The sequence below is a fragment of the Coregonus lavaretus genome (genome assembly GCF_964263955.1).
Source record: "Coregonus lavaretus genome assembly, contig: HAP1_SCAFFOLD_1415, whole genome shotgun sequence".
Classification (NCBI taxonomy): Eukaryota; Metazoa; Chordata; class Actinopteri; order Salmoniformes; family Salmonidae; genus Coregonus; species Coregonus lavaretus.
The window spans coordinates 1-25,040 of NW_028162922.1; the positions used below are offsets into that span (position 1 = coordinate 1).

At 42.0% G+C, this 25,040-nt stretch overlaps 2 protein-coding genes across 2 annotated transcripts; both read right to left on the minus strand.

Moving 5' to 3' along the window:
- Positions 1-12,115: 12,115 nt before the first annotated feature.
- LOC311118683 (NLR family CARD domain-containing protein 3-like) lies at positions 12,116-18,795 on the minus strand (the record flags this gene model as incomplete). The annotated part of the gene is made up of 5 exons (XM_084193471.1): positions 12,116-12,305; positions 13,306-13,479; positions 14,392-14,565; positions 16,557-16,730; positions 17,003-18,795. Coding segments are annotated over 5 exons (2,505 nt in total), but the record flags the coding sequence as incomplete, so codon positions are not given.
- Positions 18,796-19,874: 1,079 nt separating this feature from the next.
- LOC311118681 (uncharacterized protein) lies at positions 19,875-24,080 on the minus strand (the record flags this gene model as incomplete). The annotated part of the gene is made up of 3 exons (XM_084193469.1): positions 23,898-24,080; positions 23,466-23,582; positions 19,875-19,995 (listed from the first exon to the last, which is right to left on the minus strand). Exons 1-3 carry the CDS (start codon positions 24,068-24,070, stop codon positions 19,875-19,877), a joined length of 411 nt encoding a protein of 136 aa, XP_084049595.1. The 5' UTR covers positions 24,071-24,080.
- Between the last annotated feature and the right edge of the window lie 960 nt (positions 24,081-25,040).

Here is a 25,040-nt window from a genome sequence, read left to right on the forward strand (position 1 = left end):
GTGGTTCTGGTGAAAAATGTCCTTTAAGTTTCTCCACAATATCCCCATATGTCTTATTACCTGTTCTGACTGGCTGTGGCAGGCTGCCTATTAAATTAAATGTCTTTGGCCCCATTACGCTAAAACATGTAGGCACAATGTTGTCCTCATCCATGTCATTTACAAGAACTAAATATTCAAACCGTTCTGTATATGAGCTCCACTGTTCAATACTTTTAACAAACTGTCCAATGTTTCCAACAATTCCAATAATTGTTCATTTCTCAATAAGCTCCTGATTGTCACTCACTTCAATATTGTCCTCAACCAAAGCAATATTTTCCTCAGTCACGTGATCTTCATTCACTTCACTCACTGACGTTTCCTCCTAAGTTCGCTCATTTAGCAGTTTTTTATTCCAAAGTTCATCTTCACAGTTGAATAAATGTCCTATCCTTTAATCACTGTATGTTCCTCCCTTTTTAATCAAGTTGTTTTCCCGCTCCGACATCCGTCTCAAGTCCTTTTCTACCGTCCATGACGATGCTAAATATGCTTTAGTATCAAAAGTAAATGTCAATGCTAAAGTAGTACTTTAAAGTATTTTTACTTAAGTACTTTACACCACTGGTTAACTCTCTTTCTTAGCTAGCTGGACTATGCACTTGCCTCTGCTAGCAATACACTGTGCTAACATTAGCCTAGACTGGACCACAGAAAATAACAGTTTTAAACAGTTGTAAAAACCCACTTCTTCCACACAGAATAGTTCCTGTAGATTCAGACTTACTCATCACCAATCTTTTGTTATGTCTCGTGGGTTTCATAACCACGTCTGTACAACAATTCAATAATGATGAGACAGGAGACAGGAATCAGATCAACCATTTATCTGGAACGTGATCATCTCAACACATACAAACCCCCACGATGCTCTGCAGCACAACCCCAATATACAACAAATACATAGATAAGTAAATGGACACTAAACAAAACTCATAGAGGAATTTAAATGTTCAGTTGTAGAAAGCAGGGCCATGGGATAGGGTCAGAAAGGTCAGTATGTTTGATAACTGGTTACAGAGGAGACATAACAAGCATAAGGTCCATTATAACACAGTGAAGTAGAGGTGGGAGCTAAAAGCAGACATGGACAGTGAGACGGTGTGAGGAGGTCAGGGGTGAAACACTAGATCAGGACAGGTAGAAATGGCAGGGCTGGAAATAGACACAGAGACACATTCTGATCATGGCTCAGACTTGACCGGAGACACCCAAACAGAAGATGCCATAGCAAAGTCCTGTCCAGTAGGCTATATGGGATTTCCTTTCATCAAAATCCAACACATGGAAATGTGTCCAGTGTGTACACTGTGTGTGTGTGTGTGTCCAGTGTTTGTGTGTCCTGTGTGTGTCAAGTGTGTGTGTGTGTGTCCAGTGTGTGTGTGTGTGTGTGTCCAGTGTGTGTGTGTCCAGTATGTGTGTGTGTCCAGTGTGTGTGTGTGTGTGTGTGTCCAGTGTGTGTGTGTGTGTGTTTGTGTTCAGTGTGTGTGTGTGTGTGTGTTCAGTGTGTGTGTGTGTGTGTGTGTGTGTGTGTGTGTGTGTGTGTGTCTAGTGTGTGTTTGTGTGTGTGTGTGTTCAGTGTGTGTGTGTGTGTGTTCAGTGTGTGTGTGTGTGTGTGTGTGTGTGTGTGTGTGTCTAGTGTGTGTTTGTGTCTAGTGTGTGTGTGTGTGTGTTCAGTGTGTGTGTGTCCAGTGTGTACACTGTGTGTGTGTGTGTCCAGTGTTTGTGTGTCCTGTGTGTGTCAAGTGTGTGTGTGTGTGTGTGTCCAGTGTGTGTGTGTGTGTGTGTGTGTGTGTGTGTGTGTGTGTCCAGTGTGTGTGTGTCCAGTATGTGTGTGTGTCCAGTGTGTGTGTGTGTGTGTGTCCAGTGTGTGTGTGTGTGTGTGTATTCAGTGTGTGTGTGTGTGTGTGTGTGTGTGTGTGTGTCTAGTGTGTGTTTGTGTCCAGTGTGTGTGTGTGTGTCCATTGTGTGTGTGTGTGTCCAGTGTGTGTGTGTGTGTGTGTTTGTCCAGTGTGTGTGTGTGTGTGTCCAGTGTGTGTGTGTGAGTGTGTGTGTGTGTGTGTGTGTGTGTGTCCAGTGTGTGTGTGTCCAGTGTGTGTGTGTGTCCAGTGTGTGTGTGTGTCCAGTGTGTATGTGTGTCCAGTGTGTTTGTGTCCAGTGTTTGTGTGTCTAGTGTGTGTGTGTCTAGTGTGTGTGTGTGTCAAGTGTGTGTGTGTGTCCAGTGTTTGTGTGTGTCCAGTGTTTGTGTGTCCTGTGTGTGTGTGTGTGTGTGTGTTCAGTGTGTGTGTGTGTGTGTGTCCAGTGTTGTGTGTGTGTGTCCAGTGTGTTTGTGTGTTGGTCCAGTGTGTGTGTGTGTCCAGTGTGTGTGTGTGTGTGTTCTGTGTGTGTGTGTGTGTCAGGTGTGGGTTTGTCCCAGTGTGTGTGTGTGTTTGTGTCCAGTGTGTATGTGAGTGTGTCCAGAGTGTGTGTGTCCAGTGTGTGTGTGTGTGTGTCCAGTGTGTATGCGTGTGTTCGTCAAGTGTGTATGTGTGTGTGTCTAGAGTGTGTGTGTCCAGTGTGTATGTGTGTCCAGTGTGTATGTGTGTGTGTCCAGAGTGTGTGTGTCCGGTGTGTGTGTGTGTGTGTCCAGTGTGTGTGTGTCAGTGTGTCCAGTGTGTGTTTGTCCAGTGTGTGTGTGTGTCCAATGTTTGTGTGTCCTGTGTGTGTCAAGTGTGTGTGTGTGTCCAGTGTGTGTGTGTGTGTGTGTGTGTGTGTGTGTCCAGTGTGTGTGTACAGTGTGTGTGTGTGTCCAGTGTGTGTGTTTGAGTGTTTGTCCAGTGTGTGTGTGTGTGTGTGTGTGTCCAGTGTGGTGTGTGTGTGTCCAGTGTGTGTGTGTGTGTCCAGTGTGTGTGTGTGTGTGTGTCCAGTGTTTGTGTGTCTAGTGTGTGTGTGTGTCAAGTGTGTGTGTGTGTCCAGTGTTTGTGTGTGTGTGTGTGTTCAGAGTGTGTGTGTGTGTGTGTGTGTGTGTGTGTCCAGTGTGTGTGTGTGTCCAGTGTGTCTGTGTGTCCATTGTGTGTGTGTGTGTCCAGTGTGTGTGTGTTTTTGACAGTGTGTGTGTGTGTGTGTTCTGTGTGTATGTGTGTGTGTCCAGGGTGTATGTGTGTGTGTCCTGAGTGTGTGTGTCCAGTGTGTATGTGTGTGTGTGTGTGTCCAGTGTGTGTGTCAGTGTGTCCAATGTGTGTATGTCCAGTGTGTGTGTCCAGTGTGTGTGTGTGTGTCCAGTGTGTGTGTTCAGTGTGTGTGTCCATTGTGTGTGTGTGTGTCCAGTGTGTGTGTGTTTTTGTCCAGTGTGTGTGTGTGTGTTCTGTGTGTATGTGTGTGTGTCCAGTGTGTATGTGTGTGTGTCCTGAGTGTGTGTGTCCAGTGTGTATGTGTGAGTGCGTGTGTCCAGTGTGTGTATGTGTGTGTCCAGTGTGTGTGTGTCCAGTGTGTGTGTCCAGTGTGTGTGTGTGTGTGTCCAGTGTGTGTGTTCAGTGTATGTGTGTTTTCATTGTGTGTATCCAGTGTGTGTGTTTATTCAGTGTGTGTGTGTGTGTGTGTGTGTGTGTTTGTGTGTATGTGTGTGTGTTCAGTGTGTTTGTGTGTGTTCAGTTTGTGTGTGTTCAGTGCGTGTGTGTCCAGTGTGTGTTTATTCTGTGTGTGTGGTGTGTGTGTGTGTGTGTGTGTCCATTGTGTGTGTGTGTGTGTGTGTATGTCCAGTGTGTGTGTGTGTGTGTCCAGTGTGTTTGTGTGTCCAGTGTGTGTGTGTGTCCTGTGTGTGTCCTGTGTGTGTGTGTGTGTGTGTGTCCTGTGTGTGTTCAGTGTGTATGTGTGTGTGTCCAGTGTGTGTGTGTGTGTGTGTGTGTGTGTGTGTGTCTAGTGTGTGTGTCCAGTGTGTGTGTCCAGTGTGTGTGTGTGTGTCCTGTGTGTGTGTGTGTGTGTGTGTCCTGTGTGTGTCCAGTGTGTGTGTGTGTGTCCTGTGTGTGTCCAGTGTGTGTGTCCTGTGTGTGTCCAGTGTGTGTGTTTGTGTCCAGTGAGTGTGTGTGTGTGTGTCCAGTGTGTGTGTGTGTGTCCTGTGTGTGTGTGTGTCCAGTGTGTGTGTGTGTGTCCAGTGTGTGTGAGTGTCCTGTGTGTGTGTGTGTCCAGTGTGTGTGTGTGTCCAGTGTGTGTGTGTCCAGTGTGTGTGTGTATCCAGTGTGTGTGTGTGTGTCCAGTGTGTGTGTGTGTGTCCAGTGTGTGTGTGTGTGTGTCCAGTGTGTGTGTGTGTCCAGTGTGTGTTTGTGTCCAGTGTTTGTGTGTGTGTCCAGTGTGTGTGTGTGTCCAGTGTGTGTGTGTGTCCAGTGTGTGTGTGTGTCCTGTGTGTGTGTGTGTGTGTGTCCAGTGTGTGTGTGTGTCCAGTGGGTGTGTGTGTCCAGTGTGTGTGTGTGTCCAGTGTGTGTGTGTGTCTAGTGTGTGTGTGTGTCTAGTGTGTGTGTGAGTCTAGTGTGTGTGTGTGTCATGTGTTTGTGTGTGTCCAGTGTGTGTGTGTGTGTCCAGTGTGTGTGTGTGTCCAGTGTGTGTGTGTGTCCAGAGTGTGTGTGTGTCCAGTGTGTGTGTGTGTCCATTGTGTGTGTGTGTGTCCAGTGTGTGTGTGTGTCCAGTGTGTGTGTGTGTCCAGTGTGTGTGTTTCCAGTGTGTGTGTGTGTCCAGTGTGTGTGTGTGTTTCCAGTGTGTGTGTGTGTCCAGTGTGTGTGTGTGTCCAGTGTGTGTGTGTGTCCAGTGTGTGTGTGTGTCCAGTGTGTGTGTGTCCAGTGTGTGTCCAGTGTGTGTGTGTGTCCATTGTGTGTGTGTGTCCAGTGTGTGTGTGTGTCCAGTGTGTGTGTGTCCAGTGTGTGTCCAGTGTGTGTGTGTGTCCATTGTGTGTGTGTGTGTGTCCAGTGTGTGTGTGTGTGTCAGTGCTACCATGGTTATTATTTACAGGGACACTGAGGAGTCACCATAAACCCCAAACCCTGGATAGAGGGGCTCAGTGAATGTGGAGTGGAATGTGTTCAGGTGGGTCAGTGTGTCAGAGGAGACTCTGTAGAAGGACAGAGTGCCGGCTGGCCAGTCCAGATACACTCCTACTCTGTGGGGGCTGGAGGAGGGGACGTCTATGGTAGTGGACTTATTATTGTGCATGGCAGAGTAACTGTTGTCAGAGCAGAACAGACTCCAGGACTTGTCATTGGATCCAATCCTACAGTCACTACCCCATCCTCTCCTGCTGATTCCTTTATATGTCACTCCTATACCAGCCCAACTCCCACTCCACTCTACCTCCCAGTAACAGCGCCCAGTCAGACCATCTCTACACAGCACCTGTCCACAGCCCTCAAATCTCTCTGGGTGATCAGGATACGGCTGCTCCTCTCTCCTCCATGTCACCTTTCTGTTCTCCTCAGACAGAGAGAGGAATCTGTTTACTGTGTTTAGGTCCAGTGTGAGATCACAGACATCTGATGGATGAAACCAGACACAATATTAGAAATCATCATCATTCACATTAGAATGTTAACTCACTTTTCACTAATTCATTTAATGTCGATGTTTCTAGGTATCAAAAGGAGAAGTTAAGGTAACTTGAGATTTGCTGAATGATCATATGTTATACTGTATGGTAATATAAAACACACTTATTCCCATTAATTACACACACACACATCCTGAACAAACACAAACACACACACTGGACACATATACACATCCTGAATACACACATACACACACACTTACACTGATCACACACAAACACATCCTTAACACACACAGGAACATGTCACACACAGACACAGACACACACACATTGTCAAAGCAACTCTTTGTAAACTTTGGTGTCCCTGATTTGTGCTTCTGTAGAACTACAGCTGATATTTAATATGACCAAGTAAGTAATGATGGTGGTCTTTGACATTGACTTCACTTGAATTAAGACTTATTCTTAGTCATATTCTTCACAGCAGTCAACACTCACATTTTCTAACTCCAGGTTTCATTGTGTTCTCTCCACCATGTTCCACACTGTAGCGGTAAGCAGAAGAACAGACAGTCATTGAGACATACACCTGAACTCTCTCACACACACACACACACACACACACACACACACACACACACACACACACACACACACAGTCAGCATATAACTTTGTCCAAGTGTGTGTGTGTGTGTCCAGTGTTTGTGTCCTGTGTGTGTCCTTTTTGTGTATGTGTCCTTTTGTGTGGGTGTTTTTGTCCAGTGTGTGTGTGTGTGTCCAGTGTGTTTGTGTCCAGTGTGTGTGTGATCGTGTGTCCAGTGTGTGTCCAGTGTGTGTGTGTTTGTGTGTGTCCAGTGTGTGTGTGTGTGTGTGTGTGTGTGTCTGTCCAGTGTGTGTGTGTGTGTCCAGTATGTGTGTGTGTGTGTCCAGTGTGTGTGTGTGTGTTTGTCCAGTGTGTGTGTTTTTCCAGTGTGTGTGTGTGTGTGTGTGTGTGTGTGTTTCCAGTGTGTGTGTGTGTGTCCATTGTGTGTGTGTGTGTGTCTAGTGTGTGTGTGTTTGTCCAGTGTGTGTGTGTGTGTCCAGTGTGTGTGTGTGTCCAGTGTTTGTGTGTGTGTGTGTCCATTGTGTGTGAGTGTGTGTGTGTGTGTGTGTGTCCAGTGTGAGTAAGTCTGTGTGTTTGTGTGTGTCCAGTGTGTGTCCAGTGTGTGTTTGTGTGTGTGTGTGTCCTTTGTGTGTATGTGTTCGTGTGTGTGTCCAGTGTGTGTTTGTATTTGTGTGTGTGTCCGGTGTGTGTCCAGTATGTGTGTGTGTGTGTGTGTGTGTGTGTGTGTGTGTACAGTGTGTGTGTATGCGTGTGTGTCCAGTGTGTGTGTGTATGCGTGTGTGTCCAGTGTGTGTGTGTATGCGTGTGTGTCCAGTGTGTGTGTGTGTCTAGTGTGTGTGTGTGTCCAGTGTGTGTGTGTGTGTGTGTGTGTGTCCAGTGTGTGTGCGTCCTTTGTGTGTGTGTCCTTTGTGTGTGTACTGGTGGACACACACACACACACAGGACACACACTGGACACACACACACACACACACAGTCTTTATATAACTTAGTCCAAGTGGTGGTCAGAATGTTTGTCTTAACTAGCCTGATAACTCCAACATGTCTGATATGAACATTGACATAAACCCTCTACATACTTGAGTTTCTCCAGTCTGCAGTGTGGATCCTCCAGTCCAGCAGAGAGCAGTCTGACTCCTGAGTCTCCTGGGTGATTGTAGCTCAGGTCCAGCTCTCTCAGGTGTGAGGGGTTTGACTTCAGAGCTGAGACCAGAGAAGCACAGCCTTCCTCTGTGACTAGACAGCCTGACAGCCTGCCAAGAGTCAAATCATATTAAAACCACACTGCTGTTCTTTGGTGGTCAAAATAGTGGCAGTATATTTTTTCAACATATTCAGATATATCAGTGTCCTGAAACCTGTCATATCTATTCATAAATTAATGTATCATTATTAGAAATGACAAATTATCAAAGTATTACTTGTAGATAGAAAAATGCATATTACAAATATTTGAGTAGACTGACCAGAGCAGTTTAAAAAGCAGTATCAGTCAAAAGACAGACAGTGAGGTATCATATTTAGATTGTATTGAGTATACAGTCCACACCATATCTAGTTTGACAGTGAAAATGACATTTTAAATGTGGCTCTATACTCCAGCATTTTGGATTTCAAATCAAATGTTTCATATGAGGTGACAGTATATAATGTCACCTTTTATTTGAGGGTATTTTCATACATATCTGTTTCACCATTTAGAAATGAAAGCACTTTATGTATCTAGTCCCCCTATTTGAAGAAGTCATAAGTATTCTAACTAATTCACTTATAGTGTATTAAAGTAGTCAAAAGTTGAGTATTTGGTCCCAAACTCGTTGGTTGCATTTGCAGTTTGTTTTGGTTGTGTTTTGGGTTATGTTTTGCCCAATAGTAACTGAATGGTGGATGATGACTGGAGTAATTTTCTGTCTAAGTGAGTAGATAACATGTTTCTAAACACTACTAACTGAATCCTGATGACGCTATGATTAAGAAAAATCATGAATGAATCATGAATAATAATGAGTGAGAAAGTTACAGAGGCTATAACAAAATATGCTAACCTCTCACCATTAACATCAAATAAAAGGTGACATTCTGTACTGTCGCCTAATATGAAACATTCTATCTCAAATCCAAAATGCTGGAGCATAGCACCAAATGTAAAACTGTAAGCTTCACTGTCCAAACACATATGGTGTGGACTATGTGTGCCTGGTAAACACATGTGGATCTGGTGAACAGTTATCACTTGTTGACCAACTACAGGAATACTGACCTCAGAGTCTCCAGTTTACAGTGGGGATTCCCCAGTCCAGCAGAGAGCAGCTTCACTCCTGAATCCTTCAGGTCATTGTTACTCAGGTCCAGCTCTCTCAGGTGTGAGGGGTTTGACTTCAGAGCTGAGACCAGAGAATCACAGCCTTCCTCTGTGACTAGACAGCCTGACAGCCTGCAAAGAGTCAAATCATATTAAAATCACACTGCTATTCTTTGGTGGTTAAAATAGTGGCAGTATATTTTTTCTACATATTCAGATATATCACTGTCCTGAAACCTGCCATATATATTCATAAATTAATGTATCATTATTAGAAATGACAAATTATCAAAGTTTTGCTTGTAGAGAGACAAATATAAAAGTACAAATACAGTGGTGTGAAAAAGTGTTTGCCCCCTTCCTGATTTCTTATTTGTTTGCATGTTTGTCACACTTAAATGTTTCAGATCATCAAACAAATTTAAATATTAGTCAAAGATAAAATGCAGTTTTGAAATGAAGGTTGTTATTATTAAGGGAAAACAAAATCCAAACCTACATGGCCCTGTGTGAAAAAGTGTTTGCCCCCCCTGTTATAACACAACTCAACTGTGGTTTATCACACCTGAGTTCAATTCCTCTAGACACACCCAGGCCTGATTACTGCCACACCTGTTCTCAATCAAGGAATCACTTAAATAGGACCTGCCTGACAAAGTTAAGTAGACCAAAAGATCCTCAAAAGCCAGACATCATGCCGAGATCCAAAGAAACTCAGGAACAAATGAGAAAGAAAGTAATTGAGATCCATCAGTCTGGAAAAGGTTATAAAGCCATTTCTAAAGCTTTGGGACTCCAGCGAACCACAGTGAGAGCCATTATCCACAAATGGCGAGAACATGGAACAGTGGTGAACCTTCCCAGGAGTGACCGGCCGACCAAAATGACCCCAAGAGCGTAGCGACGACTCATCCAAGAGGTCACAAAAGACCCCACAACAACATCCAAAGAGCTGCAGGCCTCACTTACTCAGTTAAAGTCAATGTTCATGACTCCACCATAAGAAAGAGACTGGGCAGAAATGGCCTGCATGGCAGAGTTCCAAGACGAAAACCACTGCTGAGCAAAAAAACCATTAAGGCTCGTCTTGTTTTTGCCAGAAAACATATTGATGATCCCCAAGACCTTTGGGAAAATACTCTGTGGACTGACGAGACAAAAGTTGAACTTTTTGGAAGGTGTGTGTCCCATTACATCTGCCGTAAAAGTAACATCGCATTTCAGAAAAAGAACATCATACCAACAGTAAAATATGGTGGTGGTAGTGTGATGGTCTGGGCCTGTTTTGCTGCTTCAGGACCTGGAAGACTTGCTGTGATAAATGGAACCATGAATTCTGCTATCTACCAAAAAATCCTGAAGGAGAATGTCCGGCCATCTGTTCGAGACCTCAAGCTGAAGCGAACTTGGATTCTGCAGCAGGACAATGATCCAAAACACACCAGCAAGTTCACCTCTGAATGGCTGAAGAAAAACAAAATGAAGACTTTGGAGTGGCCTAGTCAAAGTCCTGACCTGAATCCTATTGAGATGCTGTGGCATGACCTTAAAAAGGCAGTTGATGCTCGAAAACCCTCCAATGTGGCTGAATAACAACAATTCTGCAAAGATGAGTGGGCCAAAATTCCTCCACAGCGCTGTAAAAACATCATGGGAATTCAAATGTTTGATTGCAGTTGTTGCTGCTAAGGGTGGCCCAACCAGTTATTAGGTTGTAGGGGGCAATCACTTTTTCACACAGGGCCATGTGGGTTTGGATTTTGTTTTCCCTTAATAATAATAACAACCTTAATTTCAAGACTGCATTTTGTGTTTACTTGTGTTATCTTTGACTAATATTTAAATTTGTTTGATGATCTGAAACATTTAAGTGTGACAAACATGCAAACAAATAAGAAATCAGAAAGGGGGCGAACACTTTTTCGCACCACTGTAAAACGGTAAGCTTCACTGTCCAAACACATATGGTGTGGACTATGTGAGCCTGGTAAACACATGTGGATCTGGTGAACAGTTATCACTTGTTGACCAACTACAGGAATACTGACCTCAGAGTCTCCAGTTTACAGTGGGGATCCCCCAGTCCAGCAGAGAGCAGCTTCACTCCTGAATCCTTCAGGTCATTGTTACTCAGATCCAGCTCTCTCAGGTGTGAAGGGTTTGACTTCAGAGCTGAGACCAGAGAAGCACAGCCTTCCTCTGTGACTAGACAGCCTGACAGCCTGCAAAGAGTCAAATAATATTAAAACCACACTGCTATTCTTTGGTGGTGAAAATAGTGGCAGTATATTTTTTCTACATATTCAGATATATCAGTGTCCTGAAACCTGTCATATCTATTCATAAATGAATGTATCATTATTAGAAATGACAAATTATCAAAGTATTGCTTAAAGAGAGAAAAATATAAAGTACAAATATTTGAGTAGACTGACCAGAGCAGTTTAAAAAGCAGTATCAGGCAAAAGACAGACAGTGAGGTATCAGATTTAGATTGTATTGAGTATACAGTCCACACCATATCTAGTTTGACAGTGAAACTGACATTTTAAATGTGGCTCTATACTCCAGCATTTTGGATTTCAGATCAAATGTTTCATATGAGGTGACAGTATTTAATGTCACCTTTTATTTGAGGGTATTTTAATACATATCTGATTCACCGTTTAGAAATGAAAGCACTTTATGTATGTAGTCCCCCCATTTGAAGAAGTCATAAGTATTCTAACTAATTCACTTATAGTGTATTAAAGTAGTCAAAAGTTGAGTATTTGGTCCCAAACTCATTGGTTGCATTTGCAGTTTGTTTTGGTTGTGTTTTGGGTTATGTTTTGCCCAATAGTAACTGAATGGTGGATGATGACTGGAGTAATTTTCTGTCTAAGTGAGTAGATAACATGTTTCTAAACATTACTAAATTAATCCTGATGATGCCATGATTAAGAAAAATAATGAATGAATCATGAATAATAATGAGTGAGAGAGTTACAGAGGCTACAACAAAACATGCTAACCTCTCACCATTACCAATAACAGAGGGGGTATGATCCTTGTTCCTCTGTAACTTTCTCATTCATCATCATTCATGATTCATTCATGATTATTCATAATCATGGTAGCATCCACATGAATGTAGAAGTGTTCAGAAACATCTTCTATTCTTACTGACAATACAAGTGAAGTGACTCCAAAATGACCGGACATTATTCACCATTCAGTTTCTATTGGGAAAAACATCATCCAAAACACAACCAAGACAAACTGCAAATGCTTTCAACAAGTTTGTAGAATCACAAGCTTGATGTAATCACTGTGGGTAAGGAATATGGGACCAAATACTAAACTTATGACTACTTTAAAACAATATAAGTGAATATGTCCAAATAATTACGACATATACAAATGGGAGAAATAGATACATAAAGTGCTTTCATTTCTAAACAGTAACACAGATATGTATGAAAATATCCTCAAATAAAAGGTGACATTATATACTGTCGCCTAATATGAAACATTATATCTCAAATCCAAAATGATGTAGTATAGCACCAAATGTAAAACTGTAAGCTTCAATGTCCAAACACATATGGTGTGGACTATGTGTGCCTGGTAAACACATGTGGATCTGGTGAACAGTTATCACTTGTTGACCAACTACAGGAATACTGACCTCAGAGTCTCCAGTTTACAGTGGGGATTCCCCAGTCCAGCAGAGAGCAGCTTCACTCCTGAATCCTTCAGGTCATTGTTACTCAGATCCAGCTCTCTCAGGTGTGAGGGGTTTGACTTCAGAGCTGAGACCAGAGAAGCACAGCCTTCCTCTGTGACTAGACAGCCTGACAGCCTGCAAAGAGTAAAATCATATTAAAACCACACTGCTATTCTTTGGTGGTGAAAATAGTGGCAGTATATTTTTTCAACATATTCAGATATATCAGTGTCCTGAAACCTGCCATATCTATTAATAAATTAATGAATGTTTCATTATTAGAAATGATCATATATTGATTGTAGAGAGAAACATGTATAGTACAAATATTTGAGTAGACTGACCAGAGCAGTTTAAAAAGCAGTATCAGTCAAAAGACAGACAGTGAGGTATCAGATTTAGATTGTATTGAGTATACAGTCCACACCATATCTATTTTGACAGTGAAGCTAACATTTTAAATGTGGCTCTATACTCCAGCATTTTGGATTTGAGATCAAATGTTTCATATGAGGTGACAGTATATAATATAACCTTTTATTTGAGGGTATTTTCATACATATCTGTTTCACCGTTTAGAAATGAATCACTTTATGTATCTAGTCCCCCTATTTGAAGAAGTCATAAGTATTCTGACCAATTCACTTATAGTGTATTAAAGTAGTCAAAAGTTTAGTATTTGGTCCCAAACTCGTTGGTTGCATTTGCAGTTTGTTTTGGTTGTGTTTTGGGTTATGTTTTGTCCAATAGTAACTGAATGGTGGATGATGACTGGAGTAATTTTCTGTCTAAGTGAGTAGATAACATGTTTCTAAACACTACTAACTGAATCCTGATGATGCCATGATTAAGAAAAATCATGAATGAATCATGAAGAATAATGAATGAGAAAGTTACAGAGGATACAACAAAACATACTAACCTCTCACCATTAACATCAAATAAAAGGTGACATTCTGTACTGTTGCCTAATATGAAACATTTTATCTCAAATCCAAAATGATGTAGTATAGCACCAAATGTAAAACTGTAAGCTTCACTGTCCAAACACATATTGTGTGGACTATGTGTGTCTGGTAAACACGTGGATCTGGTGAACAGTTATCACTTGTTGACCAACTACAGGAATACTGACCTCAGAGTCTCCAGTTTACAGTGGGGATCCCCCAGTCCAGCAGAGAGCAGCTTCACTCCTGAATCCTTCAGGTCATTGTTACTCAGATCCAGCTCTCTCAGGTCTGAGGGGTTTGACTTCAGAGCTGAGACCAGAGAAGCACAGCCTTCATCTGTGACTAGACAGCGTGACAGCCTGCAAAGAGTAAAATTATATTAAAACCACACTGCTATTCTTTGGTGGTGAAAATAGTGGCAGTATATTTTTTCAACATATTCAGATATATCAGTGTCCTGAAACCTGCCATATCTATTCATAAATTAATGAATGTTTCATTATTAGAAATGATCATATATTGATTGTAGAGAGAAACATGTATAGTACAAATATTTGAGTAGACTGACCAGAGCAGTTTAAAAAGCAGTATCAGTCAAAAGACAGACAGTGAGGTATCAGATTTAGATTGTATTGAGTATACAGTCCACACCATATCTATTTTGACAGTGAAGCTAACATTTTAAATGTGGCTCTATACTCCAGCATTTTGGATTTGAGATCAAATGTTTCATATAAGGTGACAGTATATAATGTCACCTTTTATTTGAGGATATTTGAATACATATCTGTTTCACCGTTTAGAAATGAAAGCACTTTATGTATCTAGTCCCCCACTTTTGAAGAAGTCATAAGTATTCTGACCATTTCACTTATAGTGTATTAAAGTAGTCAAAAGTTGAGTGTTTGGTTGTAAACTCATTGGTTGCATTTGCAGTTTGTTTTGGTTGTGTTTTGGGTTATGTTTTGCCCAATAGTAACTGAATGGTGAATGATGACTGGAGTAATTTTAATAATGAGTGAGAGAGTTACAGAGGATACAACAAAACATGCTAACCTCTCACCATTAACATCAAATAAAAGGAGACATTACATACTGTTGCCTAATATGAAACATTTTATCTCAAATCCAAGATGCTGGAGCATAGCACCAAATGTAAAACTGTAAGCTTCACTGTCCAAACACATATGGTGTGGACTATGTGTGCCTGGTAAACACATGTGGATCTGGTGAACAGTTATCACTTGTTGACCAACTACAGGAATACTGACCTCAGAGTCTCCAGTTTACAGTGGGGATTCCCCAGTCCAGCAGAGAGCAGCTTCACTCCTGAATCCTTCAGGTTATTGTTACTCAGATCCAGCTCTCTCAGGTGTGAGGGGTTTGACTTCAGAGCTGAGATCAGAGAAGCACAGCCTTCCTCTGTGACTAGACAGCCTGACAGCCTGCAAGAGTCAAATCATATTAAAACCACACTGCTATTCTTTGGTGGTGAAAATATATTTTAAAAACATTTTCAGATACATCAGAGTCCTGAAACCTGCCATATCTATTCATATATGTATATATACACTATCAGTCAAAAGTTTGAACACACCTACTCATTCAAATTAGTAAAAAAAAACATTGTAGAATAATAGTGAAGACATTATAACTATGAAATAACACATATGGAATCATGTAGTAACCAAAGAAGTGTTAAACAAATTAAAATATATGTTATATTTGAGATTCTTCAAATAGCCACCCTTTGCCTTGATGACAGCTTTGCACACTCTTGGCATTCTCTCAACCAGCTTCATGAGGTAGTCACCTGGAATGCATTTCAATTAACAGGTGTGCATTCTTAAAAGTTAATTTGTGGAATTTCTTTCCTTGTTAATGCATTTGAGCCAATCAGTTGTGTTGTGACAAGGTAGGGTTGGTATACAGAAGATAACCCTATTTGGTAAAAGACCAAGTCCATATTATGGCAAGAACAGCTCAAATAAGCAAAGAGAAACGACAGTCCATCATTGCTTTAAGACATCATTGCTTTAAGACATGAAGGTCAGTCAATAAGGAACATTTTAAGAACTTTAAGAACAAGTGCAGTCACAAAAACCATCAAGCGCTATGATGAAACTGGCTCTCATTAGGACTGCCACAGGAATGGAAGACCCAGAGTTACCTCTGCTGCAGAGGATACGTTCATTAGAGTTACCAGCCTCAGAAATTACAGCCCAAATAAATGCTTCACAGAGTTCAAGTCACAGACACATCTCAACATCAACTGTTCAGAGGGGACTGTGTGAATCAGGCCTTCATGGTCGAATTGCTGTAAAGAAATCACTACTAAAGGACACCAATAAGAAGAAGAGACCTGCTTGAGCCAAGAATCACGAGCAATGGACATTACACAGGTGGACATTTGTCCTTTGGTCTAGAGTCCAAATTTGAGATTGTTGGTTCCAACCGCTGTCTCTTTGTGAGAAGCGGTGTGGGTGAACGGATGATCTCCACATGTGTAGTTTCCACCGTAAAGCATGGAGGAGGAGGTGTTATGGTGTGGGGGTGCTTTGCTGGTGACACTGTCTGTGATTTATTTAGAATTTAACCACACTTAACCAGCATGGCTACCACAGAATTCAGCAGCGTCACGCCATCCCATCTGGTTTGAGCTTAGTGGGACTATCATTTGTTTTTTAACAGGACAATGACTCAACACACCTCTATTTGACCAAGAAGGAGAGTGATTGAGTGCTGCATCAGATGACCTGGCCTCAACAATCACCCAACCTCAACCCAATTGAGATGGTTTGGGATGAGTTGGATCGCAGAGTGAAGGAAAAGCAGCCAACAAGTGCTCAGCATATGTGGGAACTCCTTCAAGACTGTTGGAAAAGCATTCCAGGTGAAGCTGGTTGAGAAAATGCCAAGAGTGTGCAAAGCTGTCATCAAGGCAAAGGGTGGCTATTTGAAGATTTTCAAATATAACATATATTTTGATTTGTTTAACACTTTTTTGGTTACTACATGATTCCATATGTGTTATTTCATAGTGTTGAGGTCTTCACTATTATTCTACAATGTAAAAAAAAATTCAAATAAAGAAAAAACCTTGAATGAGTAGGTGTGTCCAAACTATTGACTGGTACTGTATATAAATGAATGAATGTATCATTATTAACAGTAGATAACATGTTTCTAAACACTACTCAATTAATCCTTGTGTGTGTGTGTGTGTGTGTGTGTGTCCAGTGTGTGTGTGTCCAGTGTGTGTGTGTGTGTTGTCCAATGAGTGTGTGTCCAGGTTGTGTGTCTAGTGTGTGTGTCCAGTGTGTGTATGTGTGTGTGTCCAGTGTGTGTGTGTATAGTATGTGTGTCCTGTGTGTGTGTGTGTGTCCAGTGTGTGTTCAGTGTGTGTGTGTTCATTGAGTGATACAGGAATACTGACCTCAGAGTCTCCAGTTTACAGTGGGGATTCCCCAGTCCAGCAGAGAGCAGCTTCCCTCCTGAATCCTTCAGGTCATTGTTACTCAGATCCAGCTCTCTCAGGTGTGAGGGGTTTGACTTCAGAGCTGAGACCAGAGAAGCACAGCCTTCCTCTGTGACTCCACAGCCTGACAGCCTGACAGAGAGATCATCATGATTTCACAAACACACTGTTAATTTAACACCAGTAGTGTAGAAGGACAATGGCAGATGCATTTGGTTTATTCTCTTAAACAACATATAGATTCATCTTCTGTCTCCTAGAATTGTATGGTCATATTGTTATACTAATGTGAACATCAATGCAGTGATTCAATATGTTTTTCAATATAGTATTATATACATACTATAATATATATTTTTCTCTAAACTGATGATTAGTACTTAAATATACATTTATTTACTCACAGAGCAGCTCTGGAGGCTTTGACCACTGGCAGCAGCCTCAGAAGACCTTCCTCTGATCTGGAGTATTTCTTCAGGTCAAACACATCCAGCTCCTTTTCTGAAGTCAGCAACACAAAGACCAGAGCTGACCACTGTGCAGGTGACAGTTCTTCTTCTGAGAGACTTCCTGAGCTCAGGTAGCTTTGGATCTCCTCCACTAGAGAATGGTCATTCAGTTCATTCAGACAGTGGAACAGATTGATGCACCTCTCTGGAGAGGGATTCTCCCTGATCTTCTCCTTGATGTACTTGACTGTTTCTTCATGGCTCTGTGAGCTGCTTCTTGTCTTTGTCAGTAGACCTCGTAAGTACTTCTGATTGGACTCCAGTGAGAGGCCCAGAAGGAAGCGGAGGAAAAGGTCCAGGTTTCCCGTCTCACTTTGTAAGGCTTTATCCACAGCACTCTTGTAGAAAGTAACTTCAGGCTTGTCTCTGAACAGTGCAAAAAAGTTCCTGGTTGATTGAGGTTTTGCCATTAGATTCTCATTGTTGTTGATGAATGAGAGGAACACATATACAGCAGCCAGAAACTCCTGAATGCTCAGATGCACGAAGCAGTACACCTTTTCCTGGTACAGCCCACATTCCTCTTTAAAGAGCTGTGTGCACAATCCTGAGTACACTGAGGCTTCATTGACATCAATGCCAGCCTCTTTCAGGTCTTTTTCATAGAAAATCAGATTGCCATTCACAAGCTGTTGAAAAGCCAGTTTTCCCAGTGACAGAATGCTCTCTTTATTCCAGTGTGGACCTGTCTCTTCTTTCCCAAGATACTTTTCATTCTTCTGTTTGGTATGAAACACCACAAGGTGTATGAACATCTCAGTCAGAGTCTTGGGCATCTCTTCTCTCTTATGTTTCAGCATGTGTTCAAGGACGATTGCAGAAATCCAACAGAAGACTGGAATGTGGCACATGATGTGGAGGCTCCTTGATGTCTTTATGTGTGAGATGATTCTGTTGGCCAGGTCCTGATCACTGAATCTCTTCCTGAAGTACTCCTCCTTCTGTGGGTCATTGAACCCTCGTACCTCTGCCACCTGGTCAACACACCCTGAAGGGATCTTATTGGCTGCTGCAGGTCGGGTAGTTATCCAGAGGAGAGCAGAGGGAAGCAGATTTCCCTTGATGAGATTTGTCAGCAGAACATCCACTGAGGTTGACTCTGTGACGTCACAACAGATCTTGTTCGTCTGGAAGTCTAGGGGCAGTCGGCACTCATCCAGACCATCAAAGATGAACAGAACTTTGTACTTGTCGTAGTTGGAGATTCTTGATTCTCTGGTTTCGATTGAGAAGTGATTGAGAAGTTCAACGAAAGTGTGTTTTTCAGCTTTCATCAAATTCAGCTCCCGAAAAGGGAATGAAAATACAAATTGGACATCCTGATTTGCTTTTCCTTCAGCCCAGTCCAGAATGAACTTCTGCACAGAGACTGTTTTTCCAATGCCAGCGACTCCCTTTGTCATTACAGTTCTGATAAGTTTGTCTTGTCCAGTTAAGGGTTTGAAGATGTCGTTACATTTGACTGCAGTCTCTGGTCTTGCTTGTTTCCTGGTTGTTGTCTCAATCTGTCTCAACTCATGTTCATTATTGACCTCTCCTGTTCCACCCTCTGTGATGTAGAGCTCTGTGTAGATCTTATTGAGAAGTGTTGGGTTTCCTTGTTTAGCGATCCCCTCAAATACACATTGAAACTTCTTCTTTAGATTAGATTTGAGTCCACGTTGGCAAATCAGAGCAAGCTCATCTGAATGAAGAAATAACACAGAGGATATTAATATTATGTCTGTTTTAATGCCTACAGTATTGTAGGACTGTTATAACATTTTAAATAAAAAATAATTTATTCTCTTAACTGTCTGTATAAATCTGTAAATGTTTTCATAATGCATTACAGACTGGTGTGACTGATTATATTATTCTCTCTCTCTCTCTCTCTCTCTCTCTCTCTCTCTCTCTCTCTCTCTCTCTCTCAATGAATCAACACAACACATTCTTCTGCTACTTGATGAGGTCACTAGGTGCTATGTTAAGGCTGCTATAATATCATTGCGATACACAGCTACTTTAGCTGTACTTTAGCTACAGCTTTTAAATGTTATAAAACAGCATTCAACATGAGGCAGACAGCTCTTACTTTTCTCCAGTGTGTCAGCAAGCTCCTTCTGGTTCATTTTTCTCAGGACGTGCAGTGTGATCTTCAGAGCCCCCTCTCTGGCACTGCTCTCCTGCTTCTCATCTTCAGCGTCCACCACTTCCTTATCCTGCTTCTGACTCTCAAAGCCTTCTGGGAGTTCTGGACTAAGAATCCTCTTGAACATCTTCAGCTCGTTCTTCACAAATGTCATAATATTCTCTTCAAGCAACTGAAATAAATAAAGTAAATAAGTTAAGCAAGAGAAGAAATGCTTTCTCATTAACACATGAATGAATGATTGACAGATCAACTTTACTTGAGGTAAACAAAAACAAATGTACATAACAGGACCACATACACTGAATATGGAGGCCAGGTCTGTTTGATGACTCTGGGAAGACTGACCACTGAGAATCTCTGATTCTGATCTCTCCTGTTGGTTTCTGTGGACAAAACATAAGATTACATCTCCTCATCCAGGGAGTACACACACACACACATACACACACACACACACACACACACACACACACACACACACACACACACACACAGGGAATGTTGTGTTAGTTTAATATTGTTTCAGGACTATGAAAATGGAAAAAAGGTTTAGCCTATGGATTATGAAAACAACTAAAATAAATAGGAAAATGGGAGAGGAGAAATGACTAGAGACAGACCCATGAGTTCTTCTTACCTTTGTTCAGTAGAAAAGTCTCCCTCTCTAAACACTATAGGAAGTTCCATAGACCAGTCACTCTTCATGGACACACAGCTGGGTACAGGGGAGGCTGGTCTCTCATGCTTGATTGGGCTTCAACACAACAGAGACAAACATTACATCTCTCATCTACTCTGAGCTCAGACGGGGAAACATAAGAACAATTTAATTCCAAAACGCTACATATCCATTTTCATAAAGGTTGGTAAAGTAGCTTACAACCTTTACCAGTTCCACAACAACCATGGTCTCACTTAAGTGTTGATTTTCTAACTGATCTTCCCCTCTTCCAAGGTAACACCACCATCCTGGTCGTTGTGGACCACTTTTCTAAACCCTGCCGCCTCCTTCCTCTGCCCGGTCTCCCCACGGCCCTGCAGACTGCGGAGGCCCTGTTTACACACGTCTTCCGGCACTACGGGGTACCAGAGGATATAGTGTCTGACCGGGGTCTGGGGGTCTCGGTCAGCCTGACCTCTGGGTTCCACCCCGAAAGTAATGGGCAGGTGGAACGGGTAAATCAGGACGTGGGTAGGTTCCTGCGGTCCTACTGTACTGGCCGGGGGAGTGGTCGGTGTTCTTACCGTGGGCAGAATATGCCCAGATCTCTCTCCGCCACTCCTCCACTAACCTAACTCCTTTCCAGTGTGTTCTAGGTTACCAACCGGTTCTGGCACCATGGCACCAGAGCCAGACCAAGGCTCCTGCGGTGGATGACATGTTTCGGCGCGCAGAGAAGACGTGGGATGCTGCCCACATTCACCTCCAACGCGCCGTGCGTCGTCGGAAGGCCAACGCTGACCGCCACCGCAGTGAGGCCCCGGTCTTCGTACCGGGTGATCGGGTCTGGCTCTCGACCCGGAATCTGCCTCTCCGCCTGCCCTGCCGGAAGCTGAGCCCGCGGTTTGTGGGGCCGTTCAAAGTCCTGAGGAGAGTCAATGAGGTCACTTATAGGTTATTACTTCCCCCTGATTACCGCATTAACCCCTCGTTTCATGTGTCTCTCCTCAGGCCAGTGGTAGCTGGTCCGCTCCAGGAGTCTGAGGTGCGGGAGGTCCCTCCACCTCCTCTGGACATCGAGGGGGCCCCGGCGTACTCTGTCCGTTCCATCCTGGATTCGATGCATCGGGTGGGGGGCCTTCAGTACCTCGTGGAGTGGGAGGGGTACGGTCCAGAGGAACGATGCTTTGTCCCGGTGAGGGATATCCTCGATCCCTCCATGTTACGGGATTTCCACCGTCACCATCCGGCTCGCCCTGCTCCGCGATCTCCTGGCCGTCCTCGAGGCCGGGGTCGGCGCACTGCTGGAGCCGCGCGTCATGGAGTGGGTACTATCACGACTTCCGCCGAGGCTGCCTCCCCTCCTTGTTCGGGCAGGATTAGGCGTTCGGCGTCACCGGCTTACTAGCTACTGCCGATCCATTTATCATTACTCCATTTGTCTTGTCTTCAATCACACACTCCAGGTCCTTATTCCCTCATTAGTCATTGTATAAGTGTTCCCTCTGCTTCCTTGTCTGTGTGGGTGATTGTTTATTGTGGAGGTTAGTGAAGCTCGGTGGAGCTCGTGTATTTCCCGTGTGCCTGGATTTTTTTGTTGTTATTCTGTCTCTCACTGTTCAAATAAACCTACCATTAAAATTATAGACTGATCATTTCTTTGTCAGTGGGCAAACGTACAAAATCAGCAGGGAATCAAATACTTTTTTCCCTCACTGTATCTATAAGCTGGAAGTAGAGGCCTAAGCATTGTTGTTCACTAGTTTACTCCAATTAGGGAAGGGGTATATATTTTTAAAAAGGATATATATATATATATATATATATATATATATATATATATATATATATATATATATATATATATTTGCCAAAAAAATATATTGGAAGTGATTCAGACAATTACATTGATGGAAGTTACAATCTATCTGCAATATTAAAGCTGATCTACCCCCTAAAAAATATAACAAATGTTCATCATTAGAATCTTCGTAGGAGCATTGTTAAATCTCTGAGCTGTTTCAAAAAACCATTGTTATTAACGTTGCACTTGGAAACGCTCGTATTCTAACACCTGCCTCAGACAACTAGTGGAACAGCTAAGTGCATCGTTAGAAGCTTTCTTTGCCCTCCCGCGTCACTTTATACACAGAATATCTCCCTTAAACATAGAATCACATGGTTTATCCATCTGTGACCGCCGATAACTTCAGAACAAAGTTGACTTACAAATACAAAGTTGCCAATGTCTTTGCAGTTGATAAAACAAGCAATGTATAAAATGATGCTTCAAATGAAAACCGAGATGACTGCATTAAAATATAAACAGTAGGCTATAGTCCTATTTCAATCGTATTGAAATACACTTCATGTTCAATCAATTGAGTTATATTTTGCTACTTGTAGGCTACTGTTATCTGTAATTTGTCTCAATATATTTCATGTGTAGCCTAACATGTCCGAAATGATGTGCCAAATCTGTGATTTAGTGCATTTTTATTGGGTAAGAATAAGCCGCCTCAATCTCCCTAGAAGCTGATCCGTGATCAGTACTGTGAAATAATTATAATGTTAAGGAAAGATTTGAATGGAAAAAGACATGGCCATGGTTTGGGGTTTGAGAACTCAAAGAAGTAAAAATGACTTCCTTACTTGTTAATTTTCTAATTGTTCTGAATTAAGTAGTTTAACATTTAACGTTATTACTCCAACTTCATGAAAGGGACAAACACACGTTTTCATGTTTGTCAAAAACAACTTTATATCAAAGTAGTGATTTCACGGCCTGCACATGTGCTGTCAGGCACGAGACGACCGTTTGACCCGATGACGTGTCTCTGCCAATGAGCTTCAAATCAAATTTTATTTCTCACATGCGCCGAATACAAGAGGTGTAAACTTTGCCGTGAAATGCTTACTTATGAGCCTTTTCCCAACAATGCTGTTAAAAAGTAAGAAAAATTAGCTAAATAAAAAAAAGGACATAGTAACACAATAACATAACAATAATGAGGCTATAAGGAGTACTGAGTAAATGTGCAGGGGTACCAGGTAGTTGAGGTAATAACTAGACTATATACAAGGAGTACCAGTACTGAGTCAATGTGCAGGGGTACCAGGTAGTTGAGGTAATAACTAGACTATATACAAGGAGTACCAGTACTGAGTCAATGTGCAGGGGTACCAGGTAGTTGAGGTAATAACTAGACTATATACAAGGAGTACCAGTACTGAGTCAATGTGCAGGGGTACCAGGTAGTTGAGGTAATATGTACATGTAGGTAGGGGTAAAAGTGACTAGGAAATCAGGATAGAGATTACATCTCCTCATCCAGGGAGTGCACACACACACACACACACACACACACTCACTGACAGACACACACACACACAGGGAGGGAATGTTGTGTTAGTTTAATATTGTTTAAGGACTATGAAAATTGAAAAAAGGATTAGCCTATGGATTATGAAAACAACAAAAATTAATGGGAAAATGGGAGAGGAGAAATGACTAGAGACAGTGTTGTTTAACTCACTGACCATGACCCATGAGTTCTTCTTACCTTTGTTCACTAGAAAAGTCTCCCTCTCCAAAGTATAAAGGAGGTCTCATAGACCGGTCACTCTTCATGGACACACAGCTGGGTACAGGGGAGGCTGGTCTCTCCTGCTTGATTGGGCTTCAACACAACAGAGACAAACATTACACAACAGAGACAAACATTCATCTGTAAATACATTAATCTTATAATAGCTAGGTGAGACAACCACATATCACAGTCAAATATACAGGATACGAACATTCCATTCCAACTAAACAATGGATATAAAGCGTTTTGCAGAAAAAATAATCATTTTCATACACATCTAAAATCTAGAACAGTTATATTGAAGGTACCCATTAGTAATCATTTCTGATGAAAAAACACAAATGTGATTTTTTTTTGTATATAGCGTTTTGGAATATAAATTCTTAAACAATTTTGTCAGCTCACCTCTTAGCTTTGGTGTCATGTCCCCAAGAGAGACTCATTTTAGAGGCAGGGCCCCCCTCCTCTCTCTCCCCAGAGAGACTCATTTTAGAGGCAGGGCCCCCCTCCTCTCTCTCCCCAGAGAGACTCATTTTAGAGGCAGGGTCCCCCTCCTCTATCTCCCCAGAGAGACTCATTTTAGAGCACTGACCCCTAAACAGAGATCCAGCATGTTGGTTGTCTTTAACACAGTGACAACTAATTTGAATGTCAATTGTTCTCTTTGATTCATTATCTCTTCGAAATAAAACAGTTTACTAACAGACACATCCAAACAGTCAGGTGATGTAATGCAATTACTTTTTCTAGCCCAATGACTCCTCCACCAGGCCTGAAAACTAGGCCAAAACATAGCCCCTGATAGGCCTACATCTTATTTCAGACAGCCTCCAGTAGCCTGGGCAAGATGTAGGCAAGATGTAAGCTGAATGATTTAGCAGCTTGCTTAGTTCAAATTGACAGATGAATTTATTTAACATGAATAGCAAGACGATTTTGAGGTAGGAAGTGCTTCTGTTGCCCAGTAGCCTGCTGGAATAGGCTACTGAGGATGGGGTCGTAATTTCAATCTGTATTAAATATTAATAATATGGATATGAACTGAATAGGTCCATGCTTGTCAACAACAGCCAGGTTGTTTTTATACCTGTAGCCTAATCTGGCTGACTGTTACCTTCAATCTAATGCATTCTAACATCTGATCAGCAATAGAAATAGAACTGTGACCATGGTGACACTTGATAACTTCCAATTGAATTAACTAAACACGGCCATTATTAATTACATAATAACACAAGGCTACAACAACAATAAACTGAAGTTATAGGCTTACTTTAATGACAATGATAATAGCCTACCTCATAACATGTAGGCCTACTGATTAGTTTCCACTTTGAAAACTGCTGTCTGTCAGCAACTCAGCTCAAGTAGCAGTTCTACTAACTAGTAATATCTCATTCCAGGTATTCATTCTTACTCTGTCCTTTAGAATAGATTATTATTCAGAAATACTTAGAAATACTCACTTTATTTTTTAGTTCTCTCCATATCGTGTTTTCTGCTCTGTCTCTCAAAATGGATCCTGTACAAAAGAACAACTTTACTTTC